Source organism: Symphodus melops, assembly GCF_947650265.1.
Source record: "Symphodus melops genome assembly, chromosome: 7".
NCBI classification, from domain to species: Eukaryota; Metazoa; Chordata; class Actinopteri; order Labriformes; family Labridae; genus Symphodus; species Symphodus melops.
The window spans coordinates 3964019-3988011 of NC_136697.1; the positions used below are offsets into that span (position 1 = coordinate 3964019).

Sequence of the window (23993 nt, forward strand, 5' to 3'; positions counted from 1 at the left end):
GGGGGTTTGGGTATTTAAATGAAAGTGAGTAAAAACCCTGTTATCAAATATGACTGTAGAAAAAAAAAGAGTTTGAGGACGTAAATTCAAGTGTTACAACATCCAGGTAAAGTTCCCAGGAGTCTTGACCTGTAGGAAGATAACAGTGTATGTTCATGAGTTGTTAATCATTGCAGTCCAGTGACCAAACATTTGTTACTTTAGCACCACCTGCCAGCGAGACAGAGAACTGCAGATACTCGTTTCATCTTTTCTATCCCTGCACACCTTGGATGATAGAAAGTTCATGTGTTTGTAAAGCGGTATGTTGCTGATTAATCACACACTTCAGTATTCTGCTCTTTTCTAAAAGGCAAAACCCAACTCTTCATTGGCCTTTATAATCACAATGATAAACGTGCTCATAGATTGGACTTTTAGAAATGTCCTGAACACTCAAAGATGCAGAGCATGAGAGTCAACAAAGAACAAGACGACCAAACAACGAGAGGGGAAATGAAACGTACCTACAAACATTAGAGACGCTTCAAAAAGTAAATCTATTATGAACAAGCTCACAACACAACCAAAGTAAGAGCGGGCGCCGGTGAGCGTTTATGACTGAGCCCTGTTCTGATCCTGGTCCTCTCTGAGTCTCACATTGTCCACGTCAGGATCCAGATATCAATCCCCTCTTCGTCACAATGATGGTGATGAAGGTCAGGATGCTTTCTCTGTGACATGCTGGGAAGGTTTCGACTGTAAGGGTCAGCTGAAGATTTCTGCCTGTTAAAGGGAAGTGTTTTCTTCTATGATGGATTAAGCTGGGTCTTTGTAATACAGCAATAAGTAAGGTCCTTTACCTGCTTTTTGTAAAGTGTCTTGAGAGAACACTTTGTTGTGAATTGACGCTATATAAATAAAGATTGATTGATATTGCTCCTGGTTGTTGGAGGAGCTGAAGTGCTTTCGTAGTATGCTATGTTAAAGGCAGGGTTGGTCATTATTTAACATGTGGTTAACGTTGTCTTTAGGTCCTGACAGAAATTAATAACTCAGGTGCTCTGAAAAAAAGAAAATCGTTAGAAGTTGTAAGCCTGTAAAAACTTTAACCAGTGTCTGCCAACAGGTACCAATCTGAACGCTACTTTCAAATCATGCTAGTTTTCCTCAAACGACCGTCTCTGCCTTTAAAGGGATGAAACACCGTCGGTATATTAACCCTTCCTGTTCACAAAGATTTGCCGGACTGGTGAAACTGAGACAGAACAAAGGTGAAGTGATAAGCTGCTCCTGATGAGGTCAGGTGTGCTGTGACAGCAGGGTGTCATGATTAACCTGTGTGAAGTTTGTGAGTCAGTGTTTGCTGCTTACTTGTGTTTTCCTGATTCATTTTGTCATGTTGTATCTTCATGTCTCTATTTCCTGAGTGAATTTTCCTGTAGTTATTCCTTGGTTTAATTTTTACTGTTTCCTGTTATATTTTGAGGTTCTTGCATGTGTAACTTGTGTTATTCCTCCCATTGTTTCCCACCCTGTGTGATTCACCTGTGTTTCATTTCCTCCTGGAGTCTCTAGTCTTCCTTTCTGTGTTAGTTCATATGTCTCTCACTTTTCATGACTGTTGTTCTCTTGTTAGTTTTTTATGTACTTTGTTAAGGGTTATTTTTCCTTTTTGTTTCAAAGCAGCCGGCGCTTCCTCTTCGTTTTTCCTTGAACTGTGACACAGGGAGCATCAGACCACACCTCCAGCCTCTGCTAAAAGGAAACAAGAAGCAAAATAAAAACACACAAGGTCACACGGCAAAACTACACTAACAGCAACAAGACAGAAAACACAAACACGGAGTGATGTCATGCTGGAAGTCCTGTCCAGACAGACAGACAGACAGACAGACAGACAGACAGACAGACAGACAGACAGACAGACAGACAGACAGACAGACAGACAGACAGACAGACAGACAGACAGACAGACGTTATATTTTAACTAAACGTTGTGCAAAACGAGAATCAATAAAAAAGTATCTCGACATATTTCGCCCCCCATGAGAAAACGATTATGACAATAATTCGACTATCCAAGTCTTGCAGAGTTTCCGAGTTGTCACTCAGAATTGAGCAGGTGTCCATGTACATTATAGTTTTTCAGATGAAACCACATGAAGTCTAACTTTCCTCCTAATGACGTGTGAAGAGCTGACATACTGTGACACGAGGACAGGTAATGTATGCAGGCAAACGCAGACCCAGAGGGAAGTTCAATAATCAGTCCTTTATTACAATCCGGTTCAGTACACGGGTGGTGAGAAGAGCAAACAAATCCAGAAGAGCAGGCTACGGTCTGAAACAAAGAACAAGCTGGAGTCATACAGGACACAAACGAAACATTACGAATGGCAACATGAGGGAGGAAACAGGAGGCTCAAATATCACAGACAACCAGGGAGCAAGGAGACACAGGTGTGGATGATCAGGGGCGGAGCCTAACACACAAGGTGGAGACGAGAGGAGGATCTGAAACACAGAGACAAGGATCAGTAACACATAAAGAAAACATAAATCTGAATAAATAAAAACACAAAACATGACCTTAGACAGGCTCCGATAAGGCAAAGAGCCAATCGTAGTTTGGGATTTTGAGTGGGCACCTGGGCTTAGACTTCAATGATCCTGCTCATTCACTCATTCTGAGGGCCGAGCTGCATATCCTGACAGGTTCCTCATACACAGCAACAAAACAGAGGATTCTTTTTTTTGACAAAGCCTTCATACTTTAATCATGAATTTTAAAAACTGTAGGATCATCTGGACAAACTTGAAGATTTCTCAACCTCAAGACATGGACATGCTCTTATGGCCTGAATGTGATGTGACAGTTTTATCATATTTATATCAACCTGTCAGTCTTTATTTGTATCGCCCATTCATGGAAAATACACTATACAAAGACAACAGTTCTAAACAGTACTCTTTATTATAACATGTACCCAGCACTGATCCACCATGGGAAAAGCACTTTCCAACAAGCGGCTAGAAAAAACGAAGAGGCCGAACCAGACTCATGTTCAACAGCCATCTGCTGCGTGTGGCTTAGAGAGGGACATTAGCTATGTTGCACCCTGTCTGCCATGAGCTATATTTATCACGGTTCAATGGACATGTCAAACACATGTAAGTGATAAGAGGACCGTGTGTTCATGGGTCGTACAAAAAGATAAGCACATGTTCTCTTACCTTGGATACGAGGTCTTACACTTTATGAGAGTTCATTTTTTTTATTTCACCAAAAAGTTTTCACAGCATTGACCACAATAACCACGTAACCAACTGTACCCCCGACGACAGCTACAATCAAACAAAGTCACGATTGCTCAAATTACAATAATACACAACCTTTTTTTTTTTTTGACCTTGAAACCATATCAGCTTTGTTCAAATCTGCCCACATTTGCAAAGTTACCAACATGAGTTTTCATGCAAGCATATTGACGTTTTTTATAAAAAACGCCCCCCAGTGTGTGTCCATGCTGACAATAACTAATCAGACCTACTTTGTTTTTTTAACCACTCTGTAAACATGTTGATTTCTGCTGTAAAAACGACGTAATGCTTTGGAGTGTACATACTTTGTATGTTGACAACAGCCTGCCCAGGGACTGCAGGTGGAAATTAGCACAAGTGCTACAACCTGGTACAATGCATCTCTCCTTTTTGAGGTTAATGTATATTGTACACTGCCCCTGTTCAAATAAATAAAAATAAAAAATAAACGTTTTGGTGGCGGTGTGTGTGTGTGTGACTTCCTGTGCTCCTGCAGCCAGCCTCTAGTGGACACTCAAAGAACTGCAGGATTTTGCACTTCCACATTGGCTTCATTTTTCAAGACTGCATGTTGCCACTTGGTGCAGACCATATATACATTAAGATGTATATATACAGTCTACGATGCAGACACTTACTTCAATACTTCAGCTTATTGTAAAAATGTTTTGGTAGTAGTGAAAATCCAATGTTTTCCTGTCGACCAATCATATAAAAATTCTGTTTAATTGTCAGGATAATTTGTATGTTTTCATAAAACATGTTGCCAACATCATTGACAATATTAACATATAATATTTACATATTAATTCAACCATTCAGGTTGTTAGGCGGCCCTGCTGCTAACAGCCTCACATCCATCATCATCCATATAAATCCTGAAGTGAATCTTAGCGCTGCTCCGCCTCTATGATGAACATACGTAGCTGTTACTGCTATCACTACTCTCACTGTTTCCATTGTTAATGACATAGTAGCTATAAATCTATCTCATTTATTGTTGTTGATCTGTTTGTCCCTGTCTTCCTCACAGTCCACGTCCAGCAGCGTCTCCTCAGATGTCTGTTCATCATGAGTCTGGTTCTGTTAGAGCCCGAAATGTTATAAACGAAAGATCAATAAAAAAATATCTAAAGTATTTTAGTGTTGTTATTTAAGCTCATAGATAAACTCACTGAAGTAAACAGTGCAGTGTTCGGGACTTCAATCATCTACATTCAATCGATTATGAAAAAGTCCAGACTTGTTTCATTTTACTGATGTGTGTGTAAAGATTTTACAAAGGTCAAAAAACAGCTATGAATGAAACGTTTGTGCTAAGATGTCGATTAGACTTCACGGTGACTTTGACCCCGGATCATCTTTTCACAGTCGTGTTGGAGATCAGCGGTGGATCCATCTGTGAGGACACGAACACATTCTGCTTCAGGCTGTAGTTACAAAGCTGCTGCATGAGTAGAGTGGGTCACAACAGACCCAGGACCTCCTCAAAGAGTGATTATCTTGATTGTTCTGTCAGCAGGGGGCATAAAAGAGCTAATGACAGAGTGAGAGGCTCAGAGGGCTCGCTGCTCGTCACCATGGATGGAGCTTTATATCCATGTTTGTCTGCTTGGCCTTCACTGCCCTGATATCTGTAGAGAAAGAAACATGATGTATTTTAGTTTTTATATTTACTTCAAGGTGTCCTGAGCAAAATTTAAAAAAAATTAGAATTAAACAATATTGCCCCGGCCTTTATTTACTTTAGTCTATAAATTGAGACGGGCTTTAGATCACTGCAAAGATGAGAAAGACTAAAAAAAACTTGAGCTCAACATCAAGATGACTGTGCACTAAGTAAGGATGCTGATGCACAAACAAAGTTCAATGGTAAAAGGATTTGAGCTTGTATATTTCTCTTCTTTGGACTACTCAAAGTGCAGGTCAGAGGCTGCTGTGTGGAGAGACTGTCAGATGTAACTAATCCCATGATTCATTCATACGGCGCCGACAAAGCTACGGGAGCATCAAGGACACGTCAGACATGTTAAGTTAGTTCATCGTTTAAGGGATCTGTACAAATCTCTGGTGTCGCCCAACATCAGGAACCAGGTGGGCCCATTTCATATCTGTAACAATAACATGTTTCATTAAGGGAGGAAAATAAATACAGATTCACTTTCAGCGATAAATGATGAGATAAGTGACAAAAAAACCATCAGAAGAATGTTCCCCATGATCTCAGACTTCCTCTTCTGTAGCTAAAACTCTGAAGCATGTATTACATAAAGTATGCAGGAGGAGATGTGATTGCTACTCATCAGATTTGTACATTAACACATAGGAAGACAGGGTTACTAACAGGGGTCACAGTTTGTTTTTTTTAAGCCCATTCAACTCCCACCCACCAGAATGCAAATTCCATTCTATTCAGGTGATTAGATTAGTGTCAACTCCCCAGATCACCACTCACACAGTGATAAGGTCCATGCAAAGCTCTTACTCAAACATTCAGCATGAGAGAGCAACTGTTGCTCCCGCCCTCCCCCGGGGCTGTGATGTCTGCGAGCCGGCCAAATGGGAGATAGGCGTGTGAGATAACCAAATGGTCGAGCGTGCTGGAGGGTGTGTGTGTGTGTGTGTGTGTGTGTGTGTGCACAGATAGTTATGCAAGTAGTTAAGATAGTTTATTGCAAACAAATTAGCAATACATTTAAATATAATCACAGACGTGTTGTTGGTATACTGTCTGAACAGAACATCTATTAGTTCTGTGGATTGGGCTCACAAACTGAGAGCTTGGTGTTCATGGAAAACAAGACACCACAAGTATCCTGGTTTCAAGTGGACTTTTCATTTAGCTTCTGTTTCTGATCCTATGGTCTGGTGTATGGAGCTTTTAACACCACAGCCATTATTAATATCATTATTGACCAATAAAACGTCAGACTCGACGAGGGGTGAAAAATAAGGATCACTTTATGTCAGTGATGTCGAAAAGGTTAAGGCCTCTGTGTTGACGAGTTGAAAAGGCTGATGGAGGTTATACCACAGCATGTCAGATCCCTGGGCACAGATCTACCATCTTGCCACGTTCGAGATGCAGAAGGGGGCGGGGCAAAGATAAGACTATCCACACGGCTGAATAAGCTCGACGCCTCTCGCACTCGATTGGTCTGGAAAAAGGGGCCGCCCCGCCCATCTGTGTGCGGCGATGTTTTTATTGATGGAGAGAGCTGTCCGTCCAAAGGAGGCGGTGTTTCCCCCAGTCTGAGTTTTATGAGGCAGGAGGCAAAATTTGTGATTTCTTTTTGACTGCTGTGAGTACAGCCCTCGGCCGCTTCAGTCAATACTCTGCACACTTCTTACACATCCAGCCCGGAACTCAGACACTCGCCATGGCTTCAAAGAAAAACGCCAAAGTGCACGTCAAGCCCAAAGGTGAGTGAGCAGCTTCTCTCTTCTCATGTGTTGCAGTAATGGAGATGCGTTAACGCTTTAGCTTTCACTTGCAGGCCTCACAAGTTCATTAAGGGTCGGGCGTTCAGAGCTGCCGTGGCTCAGTTGAATATTTAAATTGCGCCTGCTACACAGTAAACTGGTTTACCGATAATAATCAGTATTTTTTTTGTGCCTGTTCAGACAGCTTGATTCAAGCCCGGTCTGTCTCCCATGTAGCCTGTGTGTTAACACGTCCACGCAGGACTTTGATGTCGGACTTTACGCACAACGTCGCAACAAACGCTTGAAGTGTATCACTGTCGGGCCACATATTCTCCATGTTATACTGTTGCAGTATTCATCGATACACCAGCTGTTCGCCTGCGCTTCGTGCTGCTTGAATATGGCGACTCCAGCTCTTTCGGATTAGAGTCAGATACCGGCTCGCACGACACAAATAAAGTGAGCCTTTCACGGTGTGGCTTCAGCAGGCCTCACCGGGGACATAAATAAAGAGCTTATTCGCAGATCACTTCCATCAGTGAGAGTCGGTTTGGAGCGAGGGGCGCGAGGCACCCCGCCCCCAATCCAGTGGAGTCTCTCTTAATGCTCACGTGTCAATACGAGTTGTCGTGGGTGGAGTTGTACGTGGCTCCTGGGGGGCTACGTTTCATACCCGACCCCTAGTGTATATGAATCCCTATCCACGGCTCCTTTGTTGTAAACCCTCGGTCACAGAGTTAGGTTGTATACTCTCCTGACGTGAGCTGCTGCTGGCCGACATCAACAAATAAAATGCTGCGCAAATAAGTCTCCTGTTTACACAAAGTCCTCTACAGCCCGGAGTTTAAACGGCTGCTGCTGGAGGGGCGCGAGCTTATTATGACTTTAATAATGCTGAGTGCAGCTCATCGTTTCTGACTAGACTATGGTGTAGGTGCACGGCTTGGTAACTTTGGACTCGACGGTGATACGTGGCTGTGGGAATGTGAAAGGATCCCATGTTGTCCCATACTGATTCAAACTTCATATAATAATGTATGAAGCAGTCCCGCAGCTTGAGTACAGTGTGTCCTTTACAGACGGCTGCACCGTCAAGTCCCCTCGCTGTTCACACTAAACAAAACCTGAAGCACAAAGGGGGCTTTATTTTGAACGTGTGTTTTCTTCTCGACGTGCATTAACCGGCTCTTACGTATGTCCACATTATTGGAGACGTGAAAGTGACGACGCTCGGTAAAAAAACGCGTCATGCCCAGAGTTAAAGCTTCATATGCAGAGTTCACACTCAGGCATGTATCAGACCAAAGAGCAGTTTGTCGTTTTAAAAAGCCCTGGGAACAAAATGTTCAGTTTTGTGCCTTTTCTTAGCCCCGCCCCCTCGCTGCCTTATTGCATGTATGCGCGTGCGGCTGAACGCGCTGTGCTGGTGATTATGACACGAGCTGCAAACACTGCTGGTTTGAAACTCCGACAGAGGCTGCTTTTAGGTTGAACTAAGTGACTTCTTGAAGAGGTCTGGATTTATCAGACAGTATTCATGCTCTGTTCATACAGTTACATAATGCACCGCAGATTTAACATGCTGACTGGACCATGACGAGTCATATCTGAAGTGGTCTCTCTGACCCCGGGGGGATCCTGAGCCCAGCTCACTGCTGCACATCCTTGTGGATTCATCTCACGGAAGTCTCAGCATGTCCTTTCTTAAGGCTGAAAATATTTAAAATCGTGTGTTGGGTTTGTCACAAAGTAAATGTGTTTGCCTTCATAATCAATTTATTTGGGTTGCATCCCATGACCAAACACATTTTGGCTCATCAAATATTTGACTTTTGCTCTCATTGTAAGGAGAGTGTAAATACAGTCAGTGATGGGGCATGTCAATAAACAGTTGGGTGTGTTTATCTCATGATAAGACGAGCCTCTGATTGATCTGAAGGCTGGAGACTTCTGTTTTGTCAGCATTATTTCTCTTTGCGTCCTCCTTAGATCTGACCTTCACACTGTATCCCTGAGCTTCTGTCCTTCCTTGTTTGTCCTTTTTGACTGTTCTCTACCTTCATGTATGATCTCACTCCTCAGGCCTGCTCCTCCCCTCTCCACAGGGCTGGAAGAATGGAAAGCTGAAAGGGTAACAGCCTTGTGATGCTGTGTTGTGTTCCTTGCGTTTGCAGAGTGCCTTTGAATGACTTCAGTGTCATGGATAAAAACACAATTATGTCACCTTGCATGGACGTGCTATGCTGTGTATGTGTGTTGCCTTGGCTCTGCCTTCCAACAAACCTTCAGCACTCCTTCATCCGTTGTCTTACCATGCGTCATCACTGTCCAAAGTTCTGTGTAACGAACAGTGACGTATTCTTTGAATGAGAGATGTTACCAGCAACATATTACTGAGGTGTTCAAACTCTGACTAACAGCCTGAAAGTAAAAAAAAAAACAGAGTCAAAGTTGAGAAACGTGTGCTTAGAGTTGACGGCGTATGATGTGATTAGTTTTGGGTGTCTAACGCTGCACGGCCGGCCTGTGGTCCTCTCTGCAGGTCAGCATCATCATGCATGTGCTAAACGTCATGTCTGCAGACATACTCCAGCTTAGTGTAGAAATGACAGGTGATCATCGCCCTCTCTCTTAACTAACATTGCTCAGATGTGTATTGTGAAACAAAACCAGTACTGCGAGCACACACGCCCCGCTCCTGAAAGTGTCAGCTTTGTACAGAGAGCCAGAGGCAGGAGCGTGCTGGCTGCACAGACTTGAGTCCCACAGCGGCCAAAAAAGTGCTCAACTATCAGAAGCAGCCACACTCAACTGTCTGAATGTGACTTCACGACACCCTTTAGACTCAGTCTGTCCCTTCAGGTGTAATGATGTTAAAGGTTGTATACAGTCAGAGCAACACTCACTGTTAGTCTGAGGTTAAAAGATGTCTGCAATAAAGTAAAAGTTCTCTGTGATCCGCACTCCTACATGCGTCTCCTGAAATGAATGCTTCTTCTTCCTTTTGTTATTTCATGGCGGTGAGCAAACTGCTTTGAGATGCACTGCGGCCCCCGTCTGGCTGCAGCAGCTCAGTGAACAGGATTGTTTTTTAAATCAGATCAAAGTCACCCGAACGCTTTTATCGTATGGCTCTACTGTGCGTGCAGGCTGGCGTCAGGGAGTAACCATGGTTACGGAGAGGTGCTGTCTTTCACTTTGAAGCCCTGCAGTATAATTTAACACTTGGATACGATTCTTAATGAGCTCCATATGGTTTAAAAATAGTCTAGTAATTTAATACAAAACCGTAAATGAGCAATAAAAACTGTGATTAAAAAGATCCAGTCCCGTGGTTTGAAATGTTTAGAGGTAAATTTAGTCCAAATAAAGGCTGAAGCTGTAAAGTGGTGCAGCAGAACTGAAGACACACAGAGCAGACTCACTGGATGTGTGTAGATCACCTCCCTGTTTGAACTGTCGTTGACTGAGGAGGTGTGGCTCAGGATGCAGGTGTCATTACACAACTCGCAGGTCATGCTGTCTTCAAACTGTGTGCTGTCTGAATGTTCTCAGACTGCCTTTGCTCTTTTAATAACATTCATAACTTCTCCTTCTGGTTCAGAACAGATCCACTCTTTCACTGTGATTCACTTCTTTATTTAACGCTGTCACGTGTGCTACCTTTAAAAGATGTTTGGCTGACTGATCAGTAATCTTGTCAGACACTGACTCCATAAATGAAGTGTCATGATGTGAACAGTCGTACTTGATAAATGAAGGGAAACTTTCCACAGCAGTTCCAGCGGGTACAACGTATTCAACCGGAGCGTTTGATAACGTTTACTCAGAACATGACTGGTTCTACAGGTCACAGGAGTGATGTCATGGATTCACTTCAATCTGTCAGCTTTACCCAGAAGGACAATAGTGGGACATGCATCCATTATGTAGACTGGGATAAGACAAGAGTCCAATGAAATGTCCTCATGTAGCTTTAACTGACCTGAACATGTTTAATGTCTTCAACCAAACTGAGCCAGAAACGATTTTTATAAAGTTAATTATTTTTAAGGGAACCGGCCTCTCTGCTGCTTGAATGGTGAGCTGGTTGGCGGTGTGCTTTCTAATAATCCTATTAACTGGACTCTAGTTCAACAATCAGCTTTGGCTTAATACTTGTGACTTGTGCAGATTTCTGACAAAGTCTGGATTTCTCCCCTGTGCTCATCGTGGTCTCAGATCTGTGTCCCTCAGTCACAAACACACCTGTGTGCTGTGTACTCGTTCCACCAGTGCTCCTCTCATCATCTTCATGCTGCCTCCCTCTGTGCAAACAGCTGTTTGATTCCTCTTTTCAAAAAGCCTCGGCTCCATTCTAAGCTGATGGTGCGCGTTGAACACTAGGGGGAAGAGAGGCATGTTTAAAGGCGGAGCAGAGCGGCCCTTACATAAGTGCTAAGAGGAGTAACTCCGACTGAACACTGTGTACTGAGCCTGACGGAGAGGAGCGGCCTGCACACAGTTTCCATTAGTTTGGAGAAGAAGTCTGTAGGTGTGTGTGTGTGCATGAAGTTTGTGCATGAAGTTTGAAGCAGCTCCTGTAGTGTCAGAACAATGGAGTCTCTGGAAGCTCAGTGGGGTACGTGACTGCATGGTTTCATCTTTCTGCATGATGTTTTCTTTGGGTTGCTCTGTGTGTTATTGATGGCTTTATATTCCTCTGTGTGTGTGCGTGTGCATCATTGGTTGTAATGTACCTCACCTGTTGACCTGTGTCTGGAGCATCAGGAGTGGAGCGTTGGTCTGTCAGAGCTCAGTTGTGTGATGCTGGTTCAGCAAATGTTGGTCCTCACTAGATTTGGGTTAATAATGTGATATCATTGAATTTAAACAAATGAAGAGTTTTTAAAGAAGGCAGCAGGAGTACACACAGTCTGTCACACTCTGTGTAGGCTCTTTATTACAGGCTTCAGTTTGTGGTCCACTTTAAAGTGAGTCGTCTTAAATAAAGAACAGAACCTGTCCGGCCTGTTGTCTCTCACTCTCACTCACAGCTCTTAAATAAAGTCATGACATGAATGTGCAAACCGGAATTTCCTGCTTCACCTCTGACGAGTTTCTCCAGTTTGATCGCTGAACCGAGCTCGTCATCCATAGTGACTCTGCTCCAGCGTCACACGAGCTGCATCACAGGGACACCGAGCGTACGAGTGTGAGCGAGCGAGCGCACGAGTGTGAGCGAGCGAGCGCACGAGTGTGAGCGAGCGAGCGCACGAGTGTGAGCGAGCGAGCGCACGAGTGTGAGCGAGCGAGCGCACGAGTGTGAGCGAGCGAGCGCACGAGTGTGAGCGAGCGAGCGCACGAGTGTGAGCGAGCGAGCGCACGAGTGTGAGCGAGCGAGCGCACGAGTGTGAGCGAGCGAGCGCACGAGTGTGAGCGAGCGAGCGCACGAGTGTGAGCGAGCGAGCGCACGAGTGTGAGCGAGCGAGCGCACGAGTGCGAGCGTACGGTTTGAGCGAGCGAGTGTGAGCGAGCGAGTGTGAGCGTGCGAGTGTGAGCGAGCGTGAGCGTGCGAGTGTGAGCGAGCGAGTGTGAGCGTGCGAGTGTGAGCGTGTGAGCGAGCGAGTGTGAGCGAGCGAGTGTGAGCGAGCGTGCGAGTGTGAGCGAGCGAGTGCGCGAGTGCGAGCGAACGAGCGTACGGTTTGAGCGAGCGAGCGTACGGTTTGAGCGAACGAGCGTACGGTTTGAGCGAGCGAGCGAGCGAGCGTACGGTTTGAGCGAGCGAGCGTACGGTTTGAGCGAACGAGCGTACGGTTTGAGCGAGCGAGCGTACAAGTGTGAGCGAGCGAGCGTACGGTTTGAGCGAGCGAGCGTACAAGTGTGAGCGAGCGAGCGTACGGTTTGAGCGAGCGAGCGTACGGTTTGAGCGAGCGAGCGTATGGTTTGAGCGAGCGAGCGTACAAGTGTGAGCGAGCGAGCGTACAAGTGTGAGCGAGCGTACGGTTTGAGCGAGCGAGCGTACAAGTGTGAGCGAGCGAGCGTGCGAGTGTGAGCGAGCGAGCGAGCGAGTGTGAGCGAGTGTGAGCGAGCGAGCGTGCGAGTGTGAGCGAGCGAGCGTGCGAGTGTGAGCGAGCGAGTGTGAGCGAGTGTGAGCGTGCGAGTGTGAGCGAGCGAGTGTGCGAGTGTGAGCGAGCGAGTGTGAGCGAGCGAGCGTGCGAGTGTGAGCGAGCGTGCGAGTGTGAGCGAGCGTGCGAGTGTGAGCGAGCGAGCGTGCGTGAGCGAGCGAGCGTGCGAGAGCGAGCGAGCGTGCGAGTGTGAGCGAGCGAGCGTACGAGTGCGAGCGTACGAGTGCGAGCGAGCGAGCGTGCGTACGAGTGCGAGCGAGCGTGCGTACGAGTGCGAGCGAGCGTGCGTACGAGTGCGAGCGAGCGCACGAGTGTGTGCGAGCGCACGAGTGCGAGCGAGCGTACGGTTTGAGCGAGCGAGCGTACGGTTTGAGCGAGCGAGCGTACGGTTTGAGCGAGCGAGCGTACGGTTTGAGCGAGCGAGCGAGCGTACAAGTGTGAGCGAGCGTACGGTTTGAGCGAGCGAGTGCGAGCGTACGGTTTGAGCGAGCGAGCGTACGGTTTGAGCGAGCGAGCGAGCGTACAAGTGTGAGCGAGCGTACGGTTTGAGCGAGCGAGTGCGAGCGTACGGTTTGAGCGAGCGAGTGCGAGCGTACGGTTTGAGCGAGCGAGTGTGAGCGAGTGTGAGCGAGCGAGCGTGCGAGTGTGAGCGAGCGAGCGTGCGAGTGTGAGCGAGCGAGCGTGCGAGTGTGAGCGAGCGAGTGTGAGCGAGCGAGCGTACGGTTTGATGGACTATCGGACTCGGGCCCCTCCCTAAACGCAGAACACGCTCTGTGCGTAGGGCCCTGGGATCCATGAGGGGCCCCATTTTGCGCACGTAAATTGAATTTCCCTCGGGATCAATGAAGTATCATCATTCTCATTTTGCTGAGAGGGGCGCGTAGAGCACCGCCACCAAGTCAACCTGAGGCAGGAGAGAGAGAGAGAGAGAGAGAGAGAGAGAGAGAGAGGGGAAAAAAAGAGACTCAATGATTGAATCACCATCTGACCAATCAGCAGTCAGATGGGCCGGCAGGCAGTTGTTTGCAGGTAGAGAGAGAGACATTACTTCCAAACGTCAATACGATTCTGGAGCTAGCAAAAGAAAGTCCAAACAAGAAGAGGCTCGTGCTTGAAGGTGGGTATGTTGTTGAAACAAACAGCCCTGATGACCATTTATTTAATGTCTTGTTAACTGAATATTTTCAGCTTTATTGAAAAAAATGAGTTTTTAATTGACCAGTTGGTGGTCATATGTTGGCTCAGGTTTATAGCCTATCAATCTATGTTTTTATTGTTCCACTGTTGATAGAGGCTGTTCATTTGATTCGTTAGTAACTGTAATTTTTTATTTTTATTATGTGATTGGAAGGGGGGCCCCAAAATAAAATCCAGCTTAGGGCCCCCACTTGGCCCTGATGGGACTGAAGAAAGCTGCGGCTGTCAGAGTGAAACATGTTGACGGTGTAGCTGATAGACTTCTTCTTGGACGCTGTTGCTATAGTGACGAGGGACAGTGATCGACTCTGAGAACCCGACTGATATCAGGGAGGGAGAAAGTCTATTGATCTTTTATTGATCCTGTAGTACAGCATACATTTCCCATCATACCTTCAGAACTTCATATTTCAGAATGTGATTTAATTAATTGACGGTGTGACTGGAGTCCATGTGACAGGTTTCTTGTACTGTCGATGGTTTGGTGTGTGGTCATGTTTCATGGTCTAAACGCAGGTCGGATGCTATCATGCTAGCAGTGTAACGCACTGACTTGACTAAAGTGGGGTCTCATGGTCTCCTTCATCACTCTAATAATCTGCATTAACTCATCCTGATGACCTGATCCTGGATAGATTTAGATCATTCTCATTGTGATGAAATACAATGTAGAACATCTGCTGACCCAGAGCGTCAGAGTACAGGCGACCGTGGCGGGGTTTGAACCATGACATCCTGTGAAACCTTCATGCTCTCAGGTTATTGTGAGAACAGGTAGAACCTTATTGTGAGTTAAATCCAGACAGACGATGAACCTGTGATTAACGTCACTCTGTGGATTCATCTCACCTTTTTCTTTTCAAGTATTCTAAGTTAAAGTTTCTGTTTAAAGGCAGCTCATAATGTGAAGCTGGTTCATCCAACTGAACACAAAGACTGGACAGCTGGCTAAAAATGAACTTTGTAACCACCCAATGAAAAAAGCTTTTTAACTGTTAATATAATACAAACACGGACACCATATAATATGGCCACACAACACATGGCCTTACTGAACAGTGTGGATTTTTCTCTCCCACCTCTAATGAGAGCTGGAGTCAAACAGTGAACATGAAGTATAACACAGTTTCTTTAACTTGTCAGTATTGTGAAAGTGAAGCACTCTGCGTTGAGTCACTGCCCCATCACTCCTTTCTTCCCCCTCTTTGTGTCAGGACCAGCTGGTCTATCAGCTCTATAAATAGCTGCCTTTGACCTCCACAGTTATATCGGGATGTAAGAAAGAAAGCGGAGATATGCTGACAGATGAGGGGAGGGGCAGAATGAGGACGGAGAAGAGTTGAGAGGAGAAGGCAGCGCTTCAGTTAAAGCTGCCCTCGACCTTCGCTGCACGTTTTCCTCTTACTCAGGAAGTCAGCGAGCCAAGCCGTCACTCTGCAGGGATGGGCGATCCAGCAGCCCTGAGCGACGCTACGACCCCTCCAGGGATGACGGCGATCCCAGAGGTGATCGCTGGGGAAATGCAAGGTGAAAGAAAGATAAGGATACATGGAGGTCATTGTGTGGTGCTGTGGTTTCAGGCTGGAAGGGAATCGAACCCAACAGTGAAGTTGTTGCAGGTCTGAGAGCAGCGGTGGAGATCTGCAGTGTGAGGCGTGTGTCTCGGCTCAGCGGCTCTCTTTATCCGTGTCTGGCAGTACGATAAGTATGATGAGACGAGGACAGTGTTCAGCCTCCTTCACACCTCGAGCTCTTCTTTCTGCTCTGCTCTGTTTGTTAGACACATTTCAGTAGCTGAAGAAACAAGATGTCAGTGAAGTAGTGGTGCGAGTGGACCATGGATCTGTTTTATTGGAGAAAATCACGAGGAACAGGGTTAAAGCAGACTGCATCAGGGTTTCCTTTCTGTCCGTCAAGCTGTTAGAATAATAACCTGAGCTGGATTCAAACGGACTCTGTGTGACTTTAAAATGTCAGAGTTTGACCTAACACCATGTCGCTGACTGCACCACCTGTTCATTTCTTTTGCCACTATGTTCTCCCATCATCCATTGTGGGATGCCATCGCAGCCCAGGAATAGCCTGCTGGATGTGGTTTGTCTCTGTCCCCTCTGTCCGTGTCCTGAGGGTTAAGGACACGCACTGTGTGTAACCTGAGTCCTACAATCAAAGTGTAAAATGCAAACTCGTACGTTGTTGGTACTTCATGTTATTCTATAGTTAAAGAAAATATCAAATGAATCAAAGTCAACGAGAGGTTCAGCTCTAACGAATGAAGAGGAAACCAACTCTCACTCGTGTCCAAACTTTTTTCTTGTGGGTCAAAATTCTCGCGTTAGAATGTTTTTTTTTGTTCTAAATATTGTAAGAATCTTTTTCTATTCATTAAAATTAATGTAAATCCACAGTAACAGTGAGAAAGTCTTGTTTTTGCTTGTTTGCAAAAATTATGCAAAGGTTCATTTTCATAGTTCAACAAAAAAAATGGAAAATAGTCCAAGCTGTTTGTCCTGATCATTTTCTATTTTGTGAAAAATTTTTAGTCCACACTAACATGAAAAATAACATCTGAATGAGGCCTCGGGCTAAAATTCTGATTCTCGGGGGCCGCAAAAAATCCCCTCAAGGGCCGCAAATGGTCCCCGGGCCGTACTTTGAACCCCCCTGCTCTAAATAGTTGTTTACTGAAACTGCTATCAGCCCCCACAGCTGTCGATCCAAAAGGCTGAAATCAGTGAGATCCAGTCTCTCCTCTTGTGGAAAGTCCACAACAAGTCTGAGTGTGAGCAGCAGAATGTACTGATATGAAGGCTGGAGCTCTGACTCGAGGACGGGGCCTGGATGTTTGAACGCTCCTGTAGTCTCTCTGTTACAGCAAGTGAAGCTCTCACTCGGAGCTCTTTATGGTCACATAGGGAGCACGTGTGCTGCATGTGTTTGTGTGTAAAAAGGTTGATGATCAGAGACGTTTCTCACTGACTCTCGTCCTGTGTTTCAGATGCTACTAAAGCCCAATCGGCCAATAAGAATGGGAAGAAGGCGGACTCGGGGTCCAGCGGCAGTGGCAGCTTCTTCACCTGGTTCATCGTGCTCGCCCTGCTGGGGGTCTGGACCTCAGTAGCTGTGGTGTATTTTGACCTGGTGGACTATCAGGGAGTCCTCGGTGAGTATACGTGCGACACACACTGACTGAATAAATCACTGAATTCTTTTCCTCCCTCCTCAGAGACGTTCCGCTTACAAGTTTGTATCTCCACTTGCTTTTAAATGTTCACAAACTATCAAACCATAATATTGAACATGAACTCTAGTTTAAAGTCATAAACTGACATCAACCTAACTCTCATGCTCATAATTATTTACTAAGTCTCACCTTCAAATGGTGGAAACATAGTTTAAAAATCAGTCATCAACAGAAGACGCAGCGTTCGACAGATTCACCGACTCCCCCTCCCTTCATCCCCTCGTCATGATCGATGTGATTATTAAAGACTTTAGTGTGCAGAGTGTTTCTAGTGACACTCCTCATCTGCATAACAGAACAGGTGGACATGACCTCAGCACTGGATTAATAGGAATCATTGAATAACCTGAGATAACAATCTGCTCTGCTGTCAGCCTGAAGGATCAGGGCAGTTTGATTGGTTAGCTACCTGTGAGGACGTCTTCACCTGTCAAGTCTTTGTTTCTCTGCACAATACCTCCAATAACACACGTGGACCTGTTAGTAACACGCGTGGACCTGCTAGTAACACGCGTGGACCTGCTAGTAACACGCGTGGACCTGCTAGTAACACACGTGGATCTGTTAGTAACACACGTGGATCTGTTAGTAACACACGTGGACCTGTTAGTAACACACGTGGATCTGTTAGTAACACACGTGGATCTGTTAGTAACACACGTGGATCTGTTAGCAACATGTGGATCTCTTAGTAACACACGTGGATCTCTTAGTAACACGTAGATCTGTTAGTAACACACGTGGATCTGTTAGTAACACACGTGGATCTGTTAGTAACGCACGTGGACCTGTTAGTAACACGTGGATCTCTTGGTAACACACGTGGATCTCTTGGTAACACACGTGGATCTGTTAGTAACACGTGGATCTGTCAGTAACACACGTGGATCTGTTAGTAACACACGTGGATCTGTTAGTAACACACGTGGATCTGTTAGTAACACACGTGGATCTGTTAGTAACACACTGTTAGTAACACACGTGGATCTGTTAGTAACACACGTGGATCTGTTAGTAACACACGTGGATCTGTCAGTAACACGTGGATCTGTTAGTAACACACGTGGATCTGTTAGTAACACACTGTTAGTAACACACGTGGATCTGTTAGTAACACACGTGGATCTGTTAGTAACACACGTGGATCTGTTAGTAACACACATGGATCTGTTAGTAACACGTGGATCTGTTAGTAACACACTGTTAGTAACACACGTGGATCTCTCAGTAACACACGTGGATCTGTTAGAAACACACGTGGACGTAACACACGTGGACCTGTTTGTAACACACGTGGATCTGTTAGTAACACGTGGATCTGTTAGTAACACACGTGGATCTGTTAGTAACACACTGTTAGTAACACACGTGGATCTGTTAGTAACACACGTGGATCTGTTAGTAACACACGTGGATCTGTTAGTAACACACATGGATCTGTTAGTAACACGTGGATCTGTTAGTAACACACTGTTAGTAACACACGTGGATCTCTCAGTAACACACGTGGATCTGTTAGAAACACACGTGGACGTAACACACGTGGACCTGTTTGTAACACACGTGGATCTGTTAGTAACACGTGGATCTGTTAGTAACACACGTGGATCTGTTAGTAACACACTGTTAGTAACACACGTGGATCTCTTAGTAACACACGTGGATCTGTTAGTAACACACGTGGATCTGTTAGTAACACACTGTTAGTAACACACGTGGATCTCTTAGTAACACACGTGGATCTGTTAGTAACACACGTGGATCTGTTAGTAACACACTGTTAGTAACACACGTGGATCTCTTAGTAACACACGTGGATCTGTTAGTAACACACTGTTAGTAACACACGTGGATCTCTTAGTAACACACGTAGATCTGTTAGTAACACACTGTTAGTAACACACGTGGATCTGTTAGTAACACACTGTTAGTAACACACGTGGATCTCTCAGTAACACACGTGGATCTGTTAGAAACACACGTGGACGTAACACACGTGGACCTGTTTGTAACACACGTGGATCTGTTAGTAACACACGTGGATCTGTTAGTAACACACGTGGATCTCTTAGTAACACGTGGATCTGTTAGTAACACACATGGATCTGTTAGTAACACACGTGGATCTCTTAGTAACACGTGGATCTGTTAGTAACACACGTGGATCTCTTAGTAACACGTGGATCTGTTAGTAACACACGTGGATCTTTTAGTAACACACTTGGATCTGTTAGTAACACACGTGGATCTGTTAGTAACAAACATGGATCTGTTAGTAACACACCTGGATCTGTTAGTAACACACGTGGATCTGTCAGTAACACACATAGATCTGTTAGTAACACACGTGGATCTGTTAGTAACACATGTGGATCTGTTAGTCACACACGTGAATCTGTTAGTAACACACGTGGATCTTTTAGTAACATGTGGATCTCTTAGTAACACGTGGATCTGTTGGTAACACACTGTTAGTAACACACGTGGATCTGTTAGTCACACACGTGGATCTGTTAGTAACACACGTGGATCTGTTAGTAACACACGTGGATCTTTTAGTAACATGTGGATCTCTTAGTAACATGTGGATCTGTTAGTAACACATGTAGATCTGTTAGTAACACACATGGATCTGTTTGTAACACGTAGATCTGTTAGTAACACGTGGATCTGTTAGTAACACGTAGATCTGTTAGTAACACGTAGATCTGTTAGTAACACGTAGATCTGTTAGTAACACGTGGATCTGTTAGTAACACGTAGATCTGTTAGTAACACGTGGATCTGTTAGTAACACACGTGGATCTGTTAGTAACACGTAGATCTGTTAGTAACACGTGGATCTGTTAGTAACACACATGGATCTGTTTGTAACACGTAGATCTGTTAGTAACACATGGATCTGTTTGTAACACATGGATCTGTTTGTAACACGTAGATCTGTTAGTAACACGTGGATCTGTTAGTAACACGTAGATCTGTTAGTAACACGTGGATCTGTTAGTAACACACATGGATCTGTTTGTAACACGTAGATCTGTTAGTAACACATGGATCTGTTTGTAACACGTAGATCTGTTAGTAACACGTGGATCTGTTAGTAACACACGTAGATCTGTCAGTAACACACGTGGATCTGTTAGTAACACACGTGGATCTGTTAGTAACACACGTGGATCTGTTAGTAACACACGTGGATCTCTTAGTAACACACGTGGATCTCTTAGTAACACGTGGATCTGTTAGTAACACACGTGGATCTGTTAGTCACACACGTGGATCTGTTAGTAACACACGTGGATCTTTTAGTAACATGTGGATCTCTTAGTAACATGTGGATCTCTTAGTAACACGTGGATCTGTTGGTAACACACTGTAAGTAACACACATGGATCTGTTAGTAACACACGTGGATCTGTTAGTAACACACGTGGATCTGTTAGTAACACACATGGATCTGTTAGTAACACACATGGATCTGTTTGTAACACGTGGATCTGTTAGTAACACGTAGATCTGTTAGTAACACGTGGATCTGTTAGTAACACGTAGATCTGTTGGTAACACACGTGGATCTGTTAGTAACACGTGGATCTTTTAGTAACATGTGGATCTCTTAGTAACACATGGATCTGTTGGTAACACACGTGGATCTGTTAGTAACACGTGGATCTTTTAGTAACATGTGGATCTCTTAGTAACACGTGGATCTGTTAGTAACACACATGGATCTGTTAGTAACACACGTGGATCTGTTAGTAACACGTAGATCTGTTAGTAACACACGTGGATCTGTTAGTAACACTCGTGGATCTCTTAGTAACACCCATGGATCTGTTAGGAACATAGATGTGTCTCAGATCGAGTGAAGGCTTCAGACGACGTCACTTTTAAAGAATAACGTTCATCCTTTACCTCTGTTTTGTTTTTTTTGATAATTACGTGTTTTACACTTTTTCGAACAGTTGCATTTTATGAACCAAGATGGAGCTCACTTGTGTTGTTTTTTTCTCTCTGTGTATGTGAACCAAAAGTCCAACCTCCTCCTCCTCATCTTCTTCTTCAGTGCACGCTCCCGTTACATGCATGTCTGTCTAGGATCAAAGCACCACTTTTCTGACACCTGAAATGAAAACAGTTGAACAATGATCTCTAAATGTGTCTTCTCTTAATGGATGAATAATGATGTCATTTGTTTGTTTTGTGTTTGCATGCAGACAAGGCTAAAGGCTTACAAATTAACCTGTCTGAGGCCTTGCAAGGTAAAAATCACTGGGAATATTTGTCTTACATCATAGATGTTTTCTTCTTGTGTCGTTTAAGCCCCCCCCCCCTCCCCTATTTTCTTTGAGCCATGAAATCTGAAACTAAAGACCCTTGTCTTGAACTAAAGTGTTTGTGAAATGCTTGAGATCCAGGGCTCCAGTCTTCCCTCCATCTCATCCATTTGGCCCACTTTAGTTCCCAGCAGCCTGATTCTAAATGAAGCTCACGTGTTGGAGTAAATAACAGACACATTACTTACAGGTAGAGATTCCTGTAAAGCTCCTCCAGGTGAGCTCATTGCAACCTGCAACCCCCCCCCCCCCCCCCCCCCCTCCCTCTCTGTCCCCCATTGTAGCCCGTCTTTTAACCTGTGCCCCGTTCTATCTGTTCATACATGTTTGTGTAATAAAACAGTGTGTTCACTCCCTTTGAATTGGTCAAGTAGATACTTTCAGACACTGTAGATCTTAAGATTCTTCTGGAAGTGAAAGCATATTGAAGCTCTCTTCAACATGAGAACACGACTGAACTCTTTGCTAAAACTAAACCAGCTCCCTGATCACATGCGTCAGGTGAAGTGTGGCTGAGCTGATGTCAGGAGCCAGCAGGAGGTCGTGGTCCTGCATTCATAGACGCAGCGAGCTAACGATGTCCATGCAGGACATGAAACTGCTTCGTTAACTTTTCTGTAATTCTCTTCACTTGATTCCATGAATATAAGGAACGACACGCAGTAGTCAGATATTCTCATTCGAGCGTCCTTTAGCTGAGTCTGTTGCTTTTTTTCCACCACTTCCAAGTTGTTCCTTTAAGAGGTAGTTTTCATCCATGCGCGTTATTGACCACAGCAGACCATAGGCTCTGTTTGTCCAGACCTTCACGACTCACCTGAGACTTCACAAAGCTTTCTCACAGCATCAACCTCATCACTTTGTTTCTTCTGGAGCTCCTGTGTTCACGGCTGCGTCTGGTTTTTAGTCTTGGTCGGGATGTTCTCACCTGATGTAGTTGGACAAAGAACAGTTTTAGCTCAACAGCAGCTTAATGTTCTCGCTCAGTGTGATCTTACACGTTCACCTGAAAGACCATGAACACCATGTCAGGTTATCTACTCGACCAATTCTTACGCATTGTGAACCTACCGCACACCTATGAACACAAACGTGTTGAGAACAGCTCCAGTCACCAAGCTTCTGGACAACCTGCCCTTTTAAAAAAAAAATAATAATAATAAAGAGCATAATCCATACGTTTGGATTAGAGATTAGTTTCCTCATTCAAAGACATAATAATATTTGGTAATTAGTGAGCGGTCATCCTCAAGCTTGGTGCATTTCTTCACCTGTCTGTGACATGAAACGATGCATGTAAATGTACAATGATGGGTGTCCTGTGAAACACTAAGCCTTCATGTGTTTGTTGCTGCTGTAGGTAAACTGGTGGCATACGACACAGATGGCGATGGTGATTTTGATGTCGAGGATGCTAAAGTTCTGCTAGGCAAGTTAATCTACCTCTAATTTCCAGCTCATGTCAGTGGTTGATATTAGTTGCTTGCAGAAAGTAAAGCATTGTGTTCATGAGTCACTGATGATGAGACTTCACTTGATTATTATTAACAGGTTGTCTCATCCTCTGACTCCCGAGTCTGTCACAACAGATCTGAAAGAGTCGACCTTTCTGCAGGCGACCAATGTCACAGAATCATACATGTGTTTTTTCTCATATTTTAATTGAATGGCAGTTTGGGTTTCTTTTGCATGACTTACAGTTGTAGAGCTGACTCCTTTCCCACTGATGCTAGTCTTACTGTAGCATGGTGTGTGAGTTTGTTCCAGCTCTGTACATTTTTCAATCCAAAACAAAAGGAATAAGTTACCCTGTTTCACTAGGGTTAATAATAAAGTCTACCTTATTTCTCTGCTTGACTCAGTTATCTCGAGTCTCAATAACACGGTGACGTCAGCAGCTGCAGATTTAAAAATTGAGTTGAGAAGAGAACAGACGAGACAAAAACTGTGTGACAATACTACAAGAAGACGGGGAACTTTATCATTCATTTGTCTTTAGTCTCATTTTGTAGAATAAATGGTGAGAGAATCTCACTGGAAACCAGTAACCTTCCATCCTTACATATCCATAGATGAGAAGATGACCTGCGTAGCCTCTTTCAGTCATCTATTCTTATGTCCGGTTAGTGAGAGCATTGACTTTATTTAGAAAGTTGCACGTGACGACTCTCACTTTTTTCATTAGTGGAGACGTTTGTCTGAAAGGCTTCATACTGACTGATGTAATCCCTCCAACTCAGCAGTGACCTGCAGCTGCACGCTGAGTGAACTTCTACATTAAACCTTAATCAGTTTCTAGGCCTCCAAGTTAAAGTACATGATTGGTAAAAGTGTTATTAGATTATTAGAGGCGTCTCTGATGCTGCCATCGGTAAGGGA

At 44.6% G+C, this 23993-nt stretch overlaps 1 protein-coding gene across 6 annotated transcripts in view; it reads left to right on the forward strand.

Annotated features, from left to right (window-relative positions):
* Positions 1-6520: 6520 nt before the first annotated feature.
* The window catches only part of asph (aspartate beta-hydroxylase), a 35353-nt gene continuing 17880 nt past the window's right edge, over positions 6521-23993 (forward strand). For 5 of the 6 annotated variants that reach the window (XM_079348402.1, XM_079348401.1, XM_079348405.1 and 2 more), the window contains exons 1-4: positions 6521-6726; positions 17032-17196; positions 21495-21539; positions 22975-23043. In XM_079348402.1, the coding sequence (XP_079204528.1) occupies positions 6684-6726; positions 17032-17196; positions 21495-21539; positions 22975-23043 (322 nt within the window). In that variant the 5' untranslated portion in view covers positions 6521-6683. The remainder of the gene's footprint in view (positions 6727-17031; positions 17197-21494; positions 21540-22974; positions 23044-23993) is intronic. The other variant, XM_079348404.1, reaches the window with a different exon arrangement.